Here is an 18,456-nt window from a genome sequence, read left to right on the forward strand (position 1 = left end):
TATTCAGATTATTCAGTTTAGAACAGGATAAAGCGGCTAGAGATAATGAGATGAGATGAGATGAGATGAGATGAGATGAGATAATGAGAATGAGATGAGATCACCTGCATGTAGTTAACACCTCCATGGTCGATATGTCTAGTATCCAGGGTGTTTTTTATTTGTTTGTTTTTTGTGTTGTTGTTTTGGATTGTTTTCATAAATCATTCATAAACTGAATATTTTGTTGCAATAAACATTGACCAAGAGTCTAAGGCATTGCCAATATATTGCTATATGAACAGTCATAGTTGTAATTATTACAGTGGTGCTTGAAAGTTTGTGAACCCTTTAGAATTTTCTATATTTCTGCATAAATATGACCTAAAACATCATCAGATTTTCACACAAGTCCTAAAAGTAGATAAAGAGAACCCAGTTAAACAAATGAGACAAAAATATTATACTTGGTCATTTATTTATTGAGGAAAATGATCCAATATTACATATCTGTGAGTGGCAAAAGTATGTGAACCTTTGCTTTCAATATCTGGTGTGACCCCCTTGTACAGCAATAATTGCAACTACACATTTCTGGTAACTGTTGATCAGTCCTGCACACCGGCTTGGAGGAATTTTAGCCCATTCCTCCGTACAGAACAGCTTCAACTCTGGGATGTTGGTGGGTTTCCTCACATGAACTGCTCACTTCAGGTCCTTCCACAACATTTCCATTGGATTAAGGTCAGGACTTTGACTTGGCCATTCCAAAACATTAACTTTATTCTTCTTTAACCATTTTTGGTAGAATGACTTGTGTGCTTAGGGTCGTTGTCTTGCTGCATGACCCACCTTTTCTTGAGATTCAGTTCATGGACAGATGTCCTGATATTTTCCCTTAGAGTTCGCTGGTATAATTCAGAATTCATTGTTCCATCAATGATGGTAAGCCGCCCTGGCCCAGATGCAGCAAAACAGGCCCAAACCATGATACTCCCACCACCATGTTTCACAGATGGGATAAGGTTCTTATGCTGGAATGCAGTGTTTTCCTTTCTCCAAACATAACACTCCTCATTTAAACCAAAAAGTTCTAGTTTGGTCTCATCCATCCACAAAACATTTTTCCAATAGCCTTCTGGCTCGTCCATGTGATCTTTAGCAAACCAGATGAGCAGCAATGTTCTTTTTGGAGAGCACTGGATTTCTCCTTGCAACCCTGCCATGCACACCATTGTTGTTCAGTGTTCTCCTGATGGTGGACTCATGAACATTAACATTAGCCAATGTGAGAGAGGCCTTCAGTTGCTTAGAAGTTACCGTGCGGTCCTTTGTGACCTTGCCAACTATTACACGCCTTGCTCTTGGAGTGATCTTTGTTGGTCAACCACTCCTGGGGAGGGTAACAATGGTCTTGAATTTCCTCCATTTGTACACAATCTGGCTGATTGTGGATTGGTGGAGTCCAAACTCTTTAGAGATGGTTTTGTAACCTTTTCCAGCCTAATGAGCATCAACAACGCTTTTTCTGAGGTCCTCAGAAATCTCTTTTGTTCGTGCCATGATACACTTCCCCAAACATGTGTTGTGAAGATCAGACTTTGATAGATCTCTGTTCTTTAAATAAAACAAGGATGCCCACTCACACCTGATTGTCATCCCATTGACTGAAAACACCTGACTCGAATTTCACCTTCAAATTAACTGCTAATCCTAGAGGTTCACATACTTTTGCCACTCACAGATATGTAATATTGGATCATTTTTCTCAATAAATAAATGAACAAGTATAATATTTTTATCTAATTTGTTTAACTGGGTTCTCTTTATCTACTTTTAGGACTTGTGTGAAAATCTGATGATGTTTTAGGTCATATTTATGCAGAAATATAGAAAATTCTAAAGGGTCCACAAACTCTCAAGCGCCACTGTATATTAATAACTGTAAATTTGATTTAATTTAACAATATGGCTTCCACCATATATCTCATTTTATTCTATCCACATTCACTGGATATGAGCAATCACGCACTCCGATTGGCTACTCTACTATTAGGCTATCAGCTCATATACCATGAGTATGGAATAAAAGGGAGAATAAAATCTTTTGTTTTTATTTTTTTCAAGAATTATTATTATCGCATTTTTCACAAATTACTCCCGTCATTTCGCTGGTTTATTTTTACATTCTTCATCTTTCAGCATTAAAATTTGTTGAATTTTTTTAGACTGGTTCAAAAGCTCAAAGAAGTTCGAAAATTACAGAACTGAAATGTCCAAGGAAGAATTAAATAAATGTCTAAAGCTATTCTATACCTCGGCACGACAGCAAGACGGCACTTTCTACAAAACCCCCCCACAAAAGTCAATTTGTGCAGCTACTGATAGGTTTTTTAAGAAGTCCGCTTAAGCGGAAATGATTTTGTCAGACGTTTTGGAGAAAATTTTTATTTATCGGATTTGCAAAAAATAAAAATAATGCTCCGTTTCTCAAAATCCAGTAAATGTGCATACAATAAAACAATTATTCCAATCAATCTCATCGTACATGCCGCTATCAGCTCATGTTTGACTCGATTTTGTGGAAAAATTGTTAAATATTCAGCATGGAAAACCATACTTGACCCAGCGCATCGTTTTGTTTTGTTTTTTCAGTACATTCATGACATCTTGTTCTGAAAAGCTCAACATGTCACAATGTTCACAAAGTTTGTTTTCCTGTTTAAGAAAAACAGCATATGGACATAGTGATAATCGATTATGTACAGTATATCGTGACCTTTAAGATTCTAAACCGTGTGGTTAGCTACATGTAACATGAGAAATACCTAAATAACGTGCACGACTACAAGCCTTCCGATGAATATTTACCTTCCTTGGTTGGAAGTCGTACTTCACGCAGTGCTGGAAGCCTTTTCCTTTGGATTTGAGTGATGTCACGATCAAGCAGTTACCCACAAAATGAGCTGAATAACCAACACCTTTACAGGTCCGAAAGCTATAGAGACAGAGAGAAGGACCACATTATGTGAAACACATTTAAAATCCCTTCATTAAATTCTAAGTGTCAGTTTGCACAAGATTACTGCTGAGAGCAATATTATCTGTAAAAGTCAAAATAATTAGATTGCTAATGATTTGGTAAAGCCCCAGGGTAAAGCACCCACACCTTTCCACTACATCACCCACGTGTGTTTAAATCATTGTTCACGTCAGCTGCTGCTGTTGCTGCTGCTGGAATTCCCAATCTCTCCATTTTCCAAATGCTAATATATGCGTCTTTAAGCTCCAGTGCCAAATGCATTCAATTTGCTCTATCGCAGTGATTCATGCTCCACAGAGCAAACAGCCTGTCTGACCAGGCTTAAGGGCTTTATATACTGGATATTAACACAGGGAAAAATAATCAATCCTTCGAAGCATTGCAGTTCCAGAACAACTCTGGACTTTTACAAAGGTAATTTGTATTCATAGAAAATGTGAAATATAAAAAAAAAAGAAAGAAGCATGATACAGATATCGATATCTAGATTTGCTGAGATTTTGACAAAATATAGCGCACACACACACACACACAGGGTGTTTCAAAAAACTTGAAATTATTTGAGCTGTAAATATCCCAGAAACTACATAGTCCAGGCAAATGAAACTGAATACGCTTAATGTTGAGCAATATAAGATTTATTCCTCGGGTCAGCCAAGATCAGATGGACCTTATAGGTTCCAAAATAACAAAAAACCCAAGGTTACCCAAAATGGTCAAAACTGTGATATTATGGGCTTGAACATATTGGGGTCCCATACCTAAAATTTCATGTAGCATTCTCTTTCCGTTTTGAAAATATACCTCATTTTATGCATGCCCCATTCTGCTAGGTTGCTGACGTTACGGACACTACATTAAAAGATATAACGGGATAGATCCACTTAAAACACCTCAAAAGCAAATGTTGATGGGGCAACGAACTGTTATGCCATAAAGTGCCCTGTCGAATGTTACAATTGAGTATAGTTACATATATTTGCTGGGTCTTCTAGTTATGTGACACGTTATCAGGGACCCCGATATTAGACAGAGAAACACAAAATTTCACAACACTTTATTAAAGCTCCAATTATTGGGCTCACAAAACATCATTTTATGCATAGTATCGGCTTATTATACTAGTTCCTTAAGGCCCGGTCCCACTGGCCGATGGACACAAAACGTATGCAGAAAGGACACAGCGGACGAGCAAAATTTCGGGGGTGGCTCTATCCGTTTTCATCCGCTCCAGAAATGGACAAAATTGGCGAAAATTTGCGAAAACAGAACGGAAAAGAACGGTCGTGGGTAGTATATAGCGGGGATGTTAAACGCTTGTTCATAGGAAGCCTAGCGGATGAAAGCGGATGGAAGCGGATGACAGCTCCGAAGGGGTTACCGGTGATAACTGAGAAGCGGACGCATAGCAGAAAGAGCGGATGCATAGCAGATGAAGGGGCTGCATCACGTACGCCTAACGGAAACAAAGGGGATGTTGCGCGGATGTATATCGGATGCAGACCGTTCACTGCGCTAGGTGTCCTTCTACATACTCTAGACATACTCCAGACATCCTAAATATACGAGATACATCCCAGATATAAACGCTTTGTCCGTTTTGAATACTTTATATACGAGATGCATACGCTTACATCCTTTCTATTTCCGTGCTACTAACGATGAATAGACGTTTCATGTACTTTATGTTTCCTCCCTCTTTCCGTTTTCAGCTGCAGCGGATGTGAGTTGCAAGGATGCCCAGAGGATGCAGAGAGGATACAGCAGACGTTTAACGGATGATAACGGACATAGAACGTTTGTTGCTCGTATATTTCGCGGATTTACATCGTACACGGCGGAAAGTTCATCCGTTCTAAAAGTTTTGTGCAGCTCAAAACTTTTTGCGCGGATGAAATCACAGTGGACGGATGCTCGATGGATAGAGCGTATGAAGCATGTATGCAATGAGTACACAACGGATGCATAGCGTTTTCCAACGGATGGCAAAGATTTTTTTACGTTTTACATCCTCTTTGCATCCGTAAGTGCAGTGGGACCGGGCCTTTAATTAATTGACAGTTGGTTGTCCTTTCCATCAAAGATTACATAGCTTATATACTTGTTGAACAATGTTACACATAACGTTACGGACACTACACCCGTTACGGACACTACATATTGCAAATATATCTATTAATATAACAACTAAAGACATATGAATATGTAACTAGAGCCCTACATGAGGCCAACAGGACCAATGCATGTCATAATCACCAAAAACGGTAAAAAATTCTGCAGCATTCTGTTACAGCAAGACCGTTACGGACACTACAGAAAACAACGGAAATGACACGCAAAATCTTTGGCATGTGAATTTTGCAAACATATGCCCCCAGCAACAAGGTTTTTGTATCAAATCATATCACATACTACATAAAATGTCTGTATTTAATTTAAAGTGTTTATTAAAATGCATTAAATAAGATTTCTCAGGCCATTTTCAACTTTGCAGTGATGAAAACAAATTAGGTTCAGCACCCCCCATTGACAAAACTATTGTGAAAGATTTCATTTTTATCGGAATTCCGTGATTCAGCTGTCAATTTGTTCCTCAAAAATCTGCTGATTTACTAAAACAGTTAGTGTTTGACAAATTATTGCCAAGTTTAAGCAGCAATGATGCATTCTGGGGTATTAAATCAAATGAACATGCGTTACATGGTGAAAATGTGCAATATGAAGAGTTTGTCTGATAAAAAAAACTGAAACATGGATTCAGTAGTGGTAAATTATGATCTGGCTTTGAAACGTCATACATTGGCAATGATAGTCTACCATTACAACATATGAAATAGTTTAATAAACATAAATAGAAGGCTGTTACATAGTGTTACATGATCTCAAACAAGTAGGTACATCTGATTGTGGCTGACCTGTCCTCAAAATTTGAATGAGAAATTCAAAAGGTATGTGGATTCCATGAAGGGTTTCACAAATTTTCGATATGCACACCGCCTGAGACACGGCACACACAGACAGCCTTCCTCTTTGAAATTTTTGTGCCGTGTCCAAATCTGCATTGCAGTTAGCGCATTTTTAGAGAATTCTCTCATAAATGCACGCTGCACAGTCTTGTTCGACTGTGTTCGAGCGTACTCTAAAGCACAAAATGCCTTTTCTTTTCCAGTGAATGGCATTTTTATACCGAAAAAGATCAAACCAAAAGACATTCGACATAAAATTTTGACCTGTTTCCACACATGCTGTTAAAATTTGAGGTCAACTGAACGAGAACTGACAAAGTTATTAGATTGTGAAATGATATCAAGTTTTTTGAAACACCCTGGATATATTATATCTCAAAACACTTCCATTACATATTTACAAAAATGTAAGTATTTAAAAAGAATCAAGAGGGAAAATATAACAATAGAAACACAGAAACATGGATTTTAACCTCCAAATCAGAATTAACCTGTCAGGGTGCAGGCACTAACGGATGCAGGAGCAGGGGAGAGCGGGGAAACTGCAGACGGAGCCAAAACGAAGAGCAAGAATCATAGTCAGAGTAACAGGCAGGGGTCGGTCGATCGGCAAACAGGATAATGCAGAGAAAATAATAGCGCAAGGTCGGGGACTGAACGTAGATAACTACGGAAGCAATTTTGTGCCAAAATGTTCATACAATACTTTTGAAATATCAAACGAAAATGACAAATCAAAATACAAAAAAAGAACAAAAAGTCAATTTTTTTAGACTGGCAAACAAATTATTCGTGCAAAATATCAGTCTATTACTCTTCAGAAACCTTTTATTTTTGTTCCGCGTCTTTCTCAGATTTGTTTGACGTAATTTATTTTGGTTGCGATTCCAGCTTTCTCGTTTGCGCTCCCTGACTTTTTGCTTGCAGTTTTGGCACAAACTTCACGTGTGGGTGGGCTGTCCAGGAATGCATTCCCATTGGCTAACTTGTGTTTGACTGTTTGACGAGTGACCGATCCATTGACGGTAAACAAGGATCGAGTGGACTTCAGTAGCGACTATGATATTGAATTTACACTTTGTTGAATTAATTCAGTATCATAGTCGCCACTGAAGTCCACTCGATCCTTGTTTGCCGTCAATGGATCGGTCACTCGTCAAACAGTCCACCAGAATCCGAGTAGGGAATGGCTGAGCGTAGCTGTCAGTCAAACACAAGTTAGCCATTGGGAATGCATTCCTGGACAGCCCGCCCACACATGAAGTTTGTGCCAAAACTGCAAGCAAAAAGTCAGGGAGCGCAAACGAGAAAGCTGGAATCGCAACCAAAATAAATTACGTCAAGCAAAACTGAGAAAGACGCGGAACAAAAATAAAAGGTTTCTGAAGAGTAATAGACTGATATTTTGCACGATTACACGAATAATTTGTTTGCCAGTCTAAAAAAATTGACTTTTTTTGTTTTTTTGTATTTTGATTTGTCGTTTTTGTTTGATATTTCAAAAGTATTGTATGAACATTTTGGCACAAAATTGATTCCATAGATAATGGTCTAAACACGGGAAGTCAGGCAGAAAGTAAACAGCTCAGTAAAGTTAGGCACGGAAACACTAAACAATACTTAGCGACGTGAGTGTGTGAGAGCTGGGCTTATGTAGGCGAGGTGATTGCTGAGGAACGAAAGACAGGTGCAATTAGTAATCAGGTGACAGAGGGCGCTCTGACTCGTGGGTGTTGTAGTCTGGAGCAGCTATGTTTGGAGGCTGTTCCGAGTTTGTGTTTTCAACGCTGTTACTGACACAACCAAGCATAATTTATCATAGCCTGAAGAGAGGCAGCCTTGGCCCCAAAGGGTTGCTGGTTCAATGTCCAGGACCAGCAGGAAAAATGTGAGAGGAGTTGAATGAATGTCATGACTGAAGTGCCGTTGAGCAAGACAACTAACCCCTGACTGTTCCCCGGGTACTGTAGCATAGCTGCCCACTGCTCTGGGTAGTATGTGTTCACTGCTTCAGATGGGTGAAATGCAGAGGAGTAATTTCACTGTTCTAAAGTGTACATGTGGCAAATAAAGGCTTCTTCTTCTAATTTATCAATATTTATGCCACAGTGCTGCCGAATTCCTGAATCTGATTGTTCAGAATCTGACTGTCAGCTGCACGATTAATATCAATGCACTTTTCTAATATATAACCATTTAAGAAGAAGAAGAACCCTTTATTTGTCACATGTACACTCAAGCACAGTGAAATTCCTCCTCTGCGTTTAACCCATCTGAAGCAGTGAACACACACACGTGAGCAATGAGCACACACATATACCCAGAGCAGTGGGCAGTTATGCTACACCGCCTAGGGACCAGTTGGGGTTAGGTGCTTTGCTCAAGGGCACTTCAGCCATCACATTCACTCAGCTCACCTCATGTTTTTCCTGCCAGTCCCGGGAATCAAACTGGCGACCCTTTGGACCCAAGCCTGCTTCTCTAACCTTCAGGTTATGGCTGTTCCCATCACTACAGTAAACAATCATACATGGCTGCCCCCATTTCTACAGCCAAAACTCATACACAGGGACTTGTATGGGAGACACTCGACATAATCTCCGACATGGTTCTCTTCTAAGGATGTCTGTCTTGTGTACCACCGAGTGTAAAGATTCCCACCTCCATGTCGGATTCAGTGTCCAGAGGAAGGTAGATATTGGACGAATAACAACGTCCTTTTATTGGCCATTTCAGTCAGAGCAGGTTGGGCTAATAACACACCTCTATGAGCCCCCATGCTTGTTCAATGTGCTCACGAGGGAAGTGCTAAGAAACAGTTGTTCTTTTTATCTGTGGCATGCTGGGCTGAGAAAATGACAAACGTTTTGCTATTTTTTTTCTTCCCCTCCTGAGGGACTACACTGTAATTGGCACGCAGAAACAGCATCTTAAAAAACTGACTCCCGACTGATCTGCACTTTAGATGGCTGCTAAGCACTGAACCTGGCTCAGTCATCTTTGGCTAAGTGTGCAACATTCATCAAACCCCCTGCTGTGACTTGCAGTCATTTCTACAGGTTTTAATCAAAACACTACAAACAGGATCTACTAAAAGCTGCCAAAAACAGGAGGGTGTATCAAGTGTCACTTAAAAATAAATGTGCAGCAAAAAACAAAAAGCCAGTGTGGGTGAGGAAAATCTTACGGTCGCCAATGATCATACAACCCCAATTCCAAAAAAGTTGGGATGTTGTGTAAGCTGTAAATAAAAACAGAATGCGATAATTTGCAAATCATGGAAATCCTTTATTTCACTGAAAATAATACAAAGACAACATATCAGATGTTGGAACTGAGAAATGTTCTTGTTTTTTTGAAAAATATATGCTCATTTTGAATTTAATACCAGCAACACCATTTCAAAAAAATTGGGACAGGGGCATGTTTACCACTGTGTTGCATCACCTCTACTTTTAACAACACTCTGTAAACATTTGGGAACTGACAAGACCAACTGCTGTAGTTTTGAAAGACAAATGTCCCATTCTTGCCTGATATACAGTTTCAGTTGCTCAAGTTTGGGGTCTCCTTTGTCGTATTTTGCGCTTCATATTGTGCCAAATGTTTTAAATGGGAGACAGATCTGGGCTGCAGGCAGGCCAGTTTAGCACCTGGACTCTTTTACTATGGAGCCATGCAGTTTTAATATGTGCAGAAAACAGTTTGGCATTGTCTTGCTGAAAGAAGGAAGGCCTTCCCCGAAAAAGATTTTGTCTGAATGGCAGCATATTGCTTTGAAACATGTATATATCATTCAGCATTAATGATGCCTTCCCAGATGTACAAGCTACCCATGTCATGTGCACTAATGCACCTTCATACTATCACAGATGCTGGCTTTTGAACTGTGCACTGATAACAAGCCAGATGGTCCCTCTCCTCTTTAGCCTGGAGGACATGATGTCTAGGATTTCTAAAAATAATTTCTAATTTTGATTCGTCAGACCTTGGGACAATTTTCCACTTTGCCTCAGTCCATCACAAAAGAGCTCAGGCCCAGAGAAGGTGGCAGTGTTTCTGGATATTGTTTATATCTGGTTTTAACTTGCATTTGTGGATGCAGTAATGAACTGTTTTCACAGACGATGGTTTTCTGAAGTGTTCCTGAGCCTATACAGTGATTTCCACTCCAGACACGTATCTGCTTTTAATGCAGTGTCTCCTGAGGGCCTGAAGATCACAGGCATCCAATGTCAGTTTTCAGCCTTGTTTCTTGCATACAGAGATTTCTCCAGATTCTCTCAACCTTGCAATGATCTTATGGACCATAGATGATGTGATCCCCAAATTCTTTGCAATTTTACATTGAGGAACGTTATTCTTAAATTGTTGCACTGTTTGCCCATGCAGTCTTTCACAGAGCGGTGAACCCCTCCCCATCTTTACTTCTGAGAGACTGAGTCTCTCTGAGATGCACTTTTTATACCCAATCATGTTACTGACCTGTTGCCAGTTAACCAAATTAGGGTTTTTTTTAGCATTACACAATTTTGTCAGTCTTTTCTTGCCCGTTCCAACTTTTTTGAAATATGTTGCTGACATCAAATTCAAAATGAGCATATATTTTTCAAGAAACAACAACATTTCTCAGTTTCAACATTTGATATATTGTCTTTATACTATTTTCAATGAAATGTAGGTTTTCCATGTCTTTCAAATCTTCACAATCTGTTATTATTTATGTTTTATACAGTGTCCCAACTTTTTTGGAATTGGGGTTGTAGAATCGTCCATGAAACATCAACGTTTTGTCATGTAAATATCATGGGCTAAAAGGGAAACAATGTGGCTTGGACACAGTACCCCAAACTGAGACACAGCAGAGCAGCCATATTCCTTTCATCATGGAATAACAAGCTTGTTGGAATGCTGTTTGAGGAAAATAACCAACAGGTGATGGCGTCATGAAGCTCACTTACTGATACCAGTCTGAAGTAAATTATTTTGATAAAACAGCACATCCTGAAGTGTTTGATTCCCCTTGTACAACAGGACAAAAATGACAACGACTCAACTATTTATTCCTTATTAAAAATAATGCATATTTTATCCATTTATAGTTACATTTAATATTGTGGAGCCTTCACAAAATAAGATTGTTATGATAGACATTATAGGGCAATAATGAGGCATTCCATCACCAGCCTGCTCTTTCTCTCTCTCTCTCTAAGTGAATAAGACAGAATGCAGCTTGCCATGTGACAGAGGAACCATAAAACATGACCTTCTCTGTCCTGAAGACTTTCTGATCTCAGAAAACCTGAAATTATAGCTTTAACTCTGACTGTTACAAAACTCTGCCACTTGAAACTCCTTCCATAAATGTAAAATGAGCATCTCCTAACAGAAAACTTCACCATATCGGCGATTATACACATATATTATTTACCAGCTGGGAGGTCCGTATCATGAAATACCGTGACTGAGGTCTTAAAATTACTGAGCGAGGCCCTCTGGGCCGAGGTCAGTATTCAAAGCCGAGGTCACGGTATTTCACCATACGGACCGACCTTAAGCTGGTAAATAATATATTAATTTTTTTCTTTACCAAATTCTAACAGAAAACGAGAGCACCCGAAAGGGAAAACCGAGCCGAGCCGCCATTTTGAATCCTCATTCACGGCTGTAATGCAAATGGCTTCCTGCTCGGTATACAAGTGCACTTCCATGGCAGGAAAAAAACTACATTTTGCCGCCTATGAAGTCCCCCTATTTATACAAAATTGAGTCATTCAGGATTCAGCCATGTATTTTTGCTCGGCGTTAGCAAGTTACAGGTTTTTAGCTTTCTCCTGAAATGTTTTATTTTATTTCTTCTTCCTCAGGGTAGTAAAGCTCGCTTTCGCTGTGAACACTGTCGTTATCACTATCCATGCTGTAAAATTAATGCTATTCTCCTGAGAAATGCTGGCAAAAATTTATAAGATTTTTGATAATCTTATAAATAAATCTTATTAAAAAAGATAAATGTTGACAAAAAATGCTACTATGTTTGTTGTTGTTGTGAACGAGTGAGTTGCCAAAGGTCCATAACTGGGGTCCGTAACTGGGGTCCGTATCGTAGGATATGGACCCACTCGCCAGCCAATCAGAGCGCAGGATTTGATGGAAACCGGACCGTGAAAAAAATAAACATTGTTAATATATTTAAGCAAGCATCTGTGAAATTACATGTGACTCTATAAGACTTGGCCTGTTTTATTACTGTCAGTAGCCTGGCTTTTTGTAAGGTTGTACTGTAATTGTAAAAACCCAGATTAATGTTACTGGCATTCGGTTTCAAACGTTTGTATTAGTGCTGTCAAGCGATTAAAATATTTAATCGCGATTAATGTCGCGACTGTCATAGTTAACTCGCGATTAATCGCAATTTAATCGCACATTTTTGTCACATGAAAAACCATTGTAAATTATCTTATCAGCATAAAAAAGTGAATGGGCTTGCTCACCGTTCGAACTACGGGGGTACTCGGGGGATCCGAGATCCCCTGAAACAGACATGAGATCCCTTGAAAACATGATTTGGGAAATGTTGGGGGGTCTCTAAAATATTGGCAAAATGATGTTTATTGACATAGCAATCGTGTGTAACGGGAAGCATTTGCATATCCGAAGTGAGCGCGCGATGGAGAGCCGCGCTCTGAGACAAGCGCAAGCACCCCCCAAGGGAAAAAAAAGGGACCTCCCGAAAATATCGGCATAGTTCGAACACTGGTTGTACCAATGTTTTTTTTTTTTTTTTTAATTGCAGAGCATAACACGTCTTGTCACAGCCACTGCAAAGTGGGGCTGGAGCCGCCGATGGGAAAACGAAACCTAAGCCGAGCACCGTGGCTCTTCGGGGGAGGGCAGAGGACTCTGGCTGTGCGGGGCGTGGCATCATGTCACAGAGCGTTAATCTCGCGATAAAAAAATTATCGCCGTTAAAATTGAGTCAAGTTAACGCGTTAATAACGCGACATTTTTGACAGCACTAGTTTGTATCACTAGTACGAAGTAATTTTCTCCTCAAATTAAGTTTTCAATTTTTTTGCAGTGTATAATCTCTGCTTTCCAAAGAAATGTATCTGGTTAAGATCTGTTCAGTACTTTGGGAGTAACGGCAGGTTCAAGTCAGTACAACAGAGTAAAAACTCTGCTCACGGGACGTCAGGAAACTGCCAGTACTTTTCTTTTTGAGTCACGGGAAAGCAGTCAGGCTCTCTCTCTCTCTCTCTTCTGATCGGTTTCCGACTGGATTACTCATGAATATCAGTTAGATAACTTTTATAGGGATGTTCTCTCACTCTCACTGTTTCTGATGAAGGATTCAGCAAAATTTTCCATTTGATAGTTCTGATGTTATGATTCATGGGAAACTTTGAAGTGAGTTTTCATAGCTTTACCTACTTTAAAAAAAAAATAAAACTCATTCATGTAAATAAATAATGATTTTAGAATATAACTGGAGTTGTTTTGATGAAAAATATTGACATCTTAGTGGTCAGAATGCTATTTTTAAAAAATGGAAGTCAGAAACGTGAGTGTCAATTTCAGTTCAATTAACTGGAATTGTTTATTGGATGTGGATCACACAGTTTTTTTCAAGGTTCGCCTTGAAAGCTGTGAATATTAATCAAAATAATAATTTATATTATTTCATGTAAACACTAGTAGGCCCTACTTAGAAATGCAAAGGCCTACAGAGAACAAAGAGGGTATTAGAAATATTCTTTTATTACTTTTTTTTAATTTTGATTGAGAATGGGAGATGTGAATGACATCAATGCTGATTTATGCAGATTTTATCATTAACATTGATTTGTCCTTCTTTGTGATGTATAAATGAGAGTTAAGATATTGCACAAATAAAGCCAATTGGTGAAACTTTGAAGAAGAGAGTACTGATTTAACATTTTACCTAATTAGCATAATTTATCTCATCTCATTATCTCTAGCTGCTTTATCCTGTTCTACAGGGTTGCAGGCAAGCTGGAGCCTATCCCAGCTGACTACGGGCGAAAGGCGGGGTACACCCTGGACAAGTCGCCAGGTCATCACAGGGCTGACACATAGACACAGACAACCATTCACACTCACATTCACACCTACGGTCAATTTAGAGTCACCAGTTAACCTAACCTGCATGTCTTTGGACTGTGGGGGAAACCGGAGCACCCGGAGGAAACCCACGCGGACACGGGGAGAACATGTAAACTCCACACAGAAAGGCCCTTGCCGGCCCCGGGGCTCGAACCCAGGACCTTCTTGCTGTGAGGCGACAGCGCTAACCACTACACCACCGTGCCGCCAGCATAATTTATATGAATTAAATACTAATTTGCGTAATTTGTTTTTACTAATTTTTCAAATTTTGCATTCAGTATACAACCATCTACACTTGTGGTCAGAAGTTTCCATACAGTGACATGAATGTCATCTTGGACATGAATGTCATGGCAATATTTGGGCTTTCAGTCATTTCTCTGAAGAAGAAGAAGAAGAAGAAGAAAACAACTTTATTCATCACACGTTTGTGAACTGTTCTTTTTCTGTGGCAGAATGATTGTACAGCATACATCTTTAATTTAAAAAAAAACACTCGAATTTGGTGCACAAGTTTTAATTTTCTTTGGATTTTCTGAAATCAACACAGGGTCAAAATTATACATACAGGGTCAAAAATATACATACAGCACACCTAATATTTGGGTAAAATGTCTCTTCACAAGATTCACCTTGACCAAACATTTTTGTTAAGCATGAACAAGCTTCTGACAGAATTCTGGTTGGATATTTCACGACTCTTCATGGTAGAATTGGTAGGGTTCAATTGATTTTTTTTTTCTTGGCATGGACTCAACTTCTAAGCACGGTCCATATATTTTCAATAGGGTTGAAGTCAGGACTTGTTTTAAGCTTAATGTTAGCCTGCTTTATCCTCCACAACCAGCTCTGATGCGTTTTTGGGTTCATTGTCCTTTTATAACTCCCAAGTCGTGTTCAAGTTTCTGATGGTTTATTTATGCTGAAGAATTCTGAGGTAGTCCTCCTTCTTCATTATTCCATCCACTTTGTGCAATGAACCAGTTCCACTGGCAGCAAAACAGATCCAGAGCATGATGATCCTACCACCACCACCAGCTGGTACAGTGTCCCTCTGTACATGGTGGTCATTGTGGCCAAACAACTCAATCATTGTCTCATCTGACCATACAGCTTTCCTCCAGAAGGCTTTTTCTTTGTCTGTGTGGTCAGCTTCAACCTTTAGTTAAGCTTGAAGGTGTCAGTTTTGGAGCAGGGGGTTATTTCCTGGAAAGCAGCCTCTTAGTCCATGATGATCTGAACTGTAGACAGTGATCCATCAGCTTCCAGTTCATGGCAGGGCTGTGCCATGGTGGTTCCCAGGTTGTTCCTGACCATCCTAACCAATTTCCTTTCAGCTGAGGGTGACAGTTTGGGTTTTCTTGGAGCAAAGTGGCTTGCCAAAGTGACCACACCTCACAATAACTTGGATACACTTGTTTGAACTGATCTTGGAATTTGCAGTTGTTTAGAAATGGCTCCAAGAGACATTCCGGAGTTGTGTATATCTGCGATCCTCTTTCTCAGATCTGCACTGAGCTCCTTGGACTTTCCTCTTGTATTGTGTGTTGGTCAATCCAACGAGTGCTGTAAACAAACCCTTTTTATGAAGGCACAGAGAAGCTACCAGCTGTAGTCAATCATGATCACTAGCAGGAAGTTAAGAGACCTTGGCCTTGGCAAGATAAGAGACATTTTGGAAGTCTCAGCACCTCTGAATTAATAATCCAAGTGAGTTTATGTAAACTTTTGACTAGGTGTTGATTTCAGAAAACCCAAAGACAATTAAAACGTGTGCACCATATTCCAGTGGTTTTATTTTTAAATTAAATATGCATGCTGTACAATCATTCTGCCACAGAAAAGAACAGTTCAAAGAAATTACTGAAAGCCCAAATATTGCCATGACATTCATATCCAAGATGACATTCATGTCATTGTATGTAAACTTCTGACCATAACTGTATGTTCCTGCCAATTTCCATGTAAATATCTTGGGGAAAAAAAGTTATTAAGAAAAAACATTTGATCTCATTGGTTAATGAGGCTCATTTTGGACCATGTGATCCTCAGACAGAATATTACGGCAGTTTTCTAAAAATTAAGCCTTTTTTTTCAATCTTTGATTTGTAATATCTCAAGAACGGGTAAACATATTTTAATTCTGTCAAAAAAAAAGTATGTTGTTCTGCATTCAATTCTGAATTCAATGAGAGCCGTTTCAAGCAATTCGGACTGAATTTGAATTTTCACCTGATACGCCTAACTTTATCAGAAAAGGAAAATGATTATGGCCAAATTGTCCTTGTGGAGGAATTTATATACTAGTTTGCATCTGTATTAATGCCCTTAACTAGCTAGCATTTCGAATGGTTTTAGCTGATGGATTTATGAACTGTCCACCCCGTTAGAGATTTATGCCGAAATGGTTTTCTGATACATTACTGTATACTGTAGACGCTGTATAAATTAGTATGGATCATGAAGGCCTATTAATGAACACATATCGACGAGGTAGAATAAACTGCCAGGACAGCAGCTCCTAAAGGGCTGGATAATGAGCAGATGAGTCGGATGAGACGTGTTAAAATGGAGGAAACGTCACACTGTGTAGGACATAAAGTACCGATTACTGAAGCCGGGAATCTCTTACCTACGGCTTCATTAAACTGCAGTGAAGATATAAAATTGTAATCAACAGATTTGCATTCCGAAATGGATCTGGGAAACTTGTTTACAGAGATTTTCTGGGCTGCTATTATTGCTCAAGGCTTACGTGTGTGCTCTTTTTTTTTTTTTTTTTTTAAATTGCTGCAATATGAGAGAGAGAGAGAGAGAGAGAACTCTGAAACAAGACACATCAACACCACACAGACCTTTCGGTTTGTCAAGTCCATGAATACAAATGGGTTTGTACAGAGGCCGTATGGGGTCACGCATAAAGTTTACATACGCAAAGTTACACCAATGACACAATTCTTTTACGAACATCCAAGTTCTTGCAAGTACATCCAGTGTGTTTTCTCTCACTCTCTCACTCTCTCTCTGTTTCATTCTCTTTCACTTTCCCCCCACCTTTTATATCCACATGCCCTCCAGTCCCCACCACAAACACACCCACACTTCTCCCCACCCTAAGGCTGAAAATCATGCATCCTGGGATTTCTGCTGATAAACCACAAAGCTCCCAGGCTATTTGTGTCTGTGTTAATTACCCACAAGTCTCTACACAGAGCATTCTTTCACTCCTCCAATTAATATACTCTCTCCCTGCGGAGATCCACCTCTGATTCCAGAACGTTCCACCCACTGCAGTATTCGTTTGCGCTCGTATTCTTTAATCAGCAAACTCTGACCTAATTCTCATTAAAGTTATCTAATCCTCCACATCTTCTAAATCCATTAACAAAGCTCATTCTGCATGGGGGGGGCAGGAGTTTAAGGACATCAATGTCCTATATTGAAATAAAGCCATTTCACACTTTAATCGGCTTAAATATTCCAGCTGTATATGTTTATTTCAGAGCTTTAATCATCACGCAGATGTGTAAAAGTAAACAACTTACCAGTAAAGGTAGGGCTTGTCCTTGTCCACGTTGATGTTGTTAAGGGGATCCATGCGGAACCATGTGTTAAGACTGAAGCCGTTCTGGTAAGGCCACTTGGCGATGGGAGGTAAAGCAATCGCCTGGTGGAAAGAGAACATGTGAGATTTTAGGTTTGTCCTTAATATGCCATGTTTATGGCTTTTTTTTTTTTTGAACATGGAAAGGTACGACAGTAAGGTCTACTCCAAAAGTCCAGTACTGTTCATAAGATTTCTAATTTCATCATTTACCAAAATGTAATATATCGAGCTGGGGAAAATCACATCAGGATATGATGGTGCAGGAAAATAATCAACAACAGCGTTTCCAGAATTGGAACATTTACTAAATGTTACAATTCGCTGACACTGGAGACTCCTTCTGTAAATGTTCGACAAACATCTCCTTACAGAAAACTTCAACATATCAACAATTATTCTTTCCACATTCACTGGATATGAGCAATCGCACGCTCTGATTGGCTACTCTACTACTAGGCTATCAGCTCATATACCGTGGGAAGAGAAAAACAAAATGGCGGAGCGTGTTGCTGAATCGACCGAGGACGAAGTAAAAACTCTACTCGAAAACAAAACCCCAAAAAATTAAAAAAAAGTGCAACAAAATATGGAATGAAAGTATTTGACAGTAAGAAGGTATCTTTTTCATTTTTCAAGAATTATTATTATCACATTTTTCACAAATTGCTCCTGTCATTTCACCAGTTTGTTTACATTCTAAGCGGAAATGATTTTGTCGGACATTTTGTGTCAAG

General features: G+C 39.3%; 1 protein-coding gene across 1 annotated transcript in view; it reads right to left on the minus strand.

Annotated features, from left to right (window-relative positions):
* nbeab (neurobeachin b) overlaps window positions 1-18,456 on the minus strand; it is a 793,085-nt gene that overhangs the window by 753,115 nt on the left and 21,514 nt on the right. Inside the window, exons 5-6 of the mRNA XM_060943557.1 lie at window positions 17,661-17,782; window positions 2,851-2,977 (exon numbers count right to left, since the gene is read on the minus strand). Of these exons, the coding sequence (XP_060799540.1) occupies window positions 2,851-2,977; window positions 17,661-17,782 (249 nt within the window). The remainder of the gene's footprint in view (window positions 1-2,850; window positions 2,978-17,660; window positions 17,783-18,456) is intronic.

Source organism: Neoarius graeffei, chromosome 17 (assembly GCF_027579695.1).
Source record: "Neoarius graeffei isolate fNeoGra1 chromosome 17, fNeoGra1.pri, whole genome shotgun sequence".
NCBI lineage: Eukaryota > Metazoa > Chordata > Actinopteri > Siluriformes > Ariidae > Neoarius > Neoarius graeffei.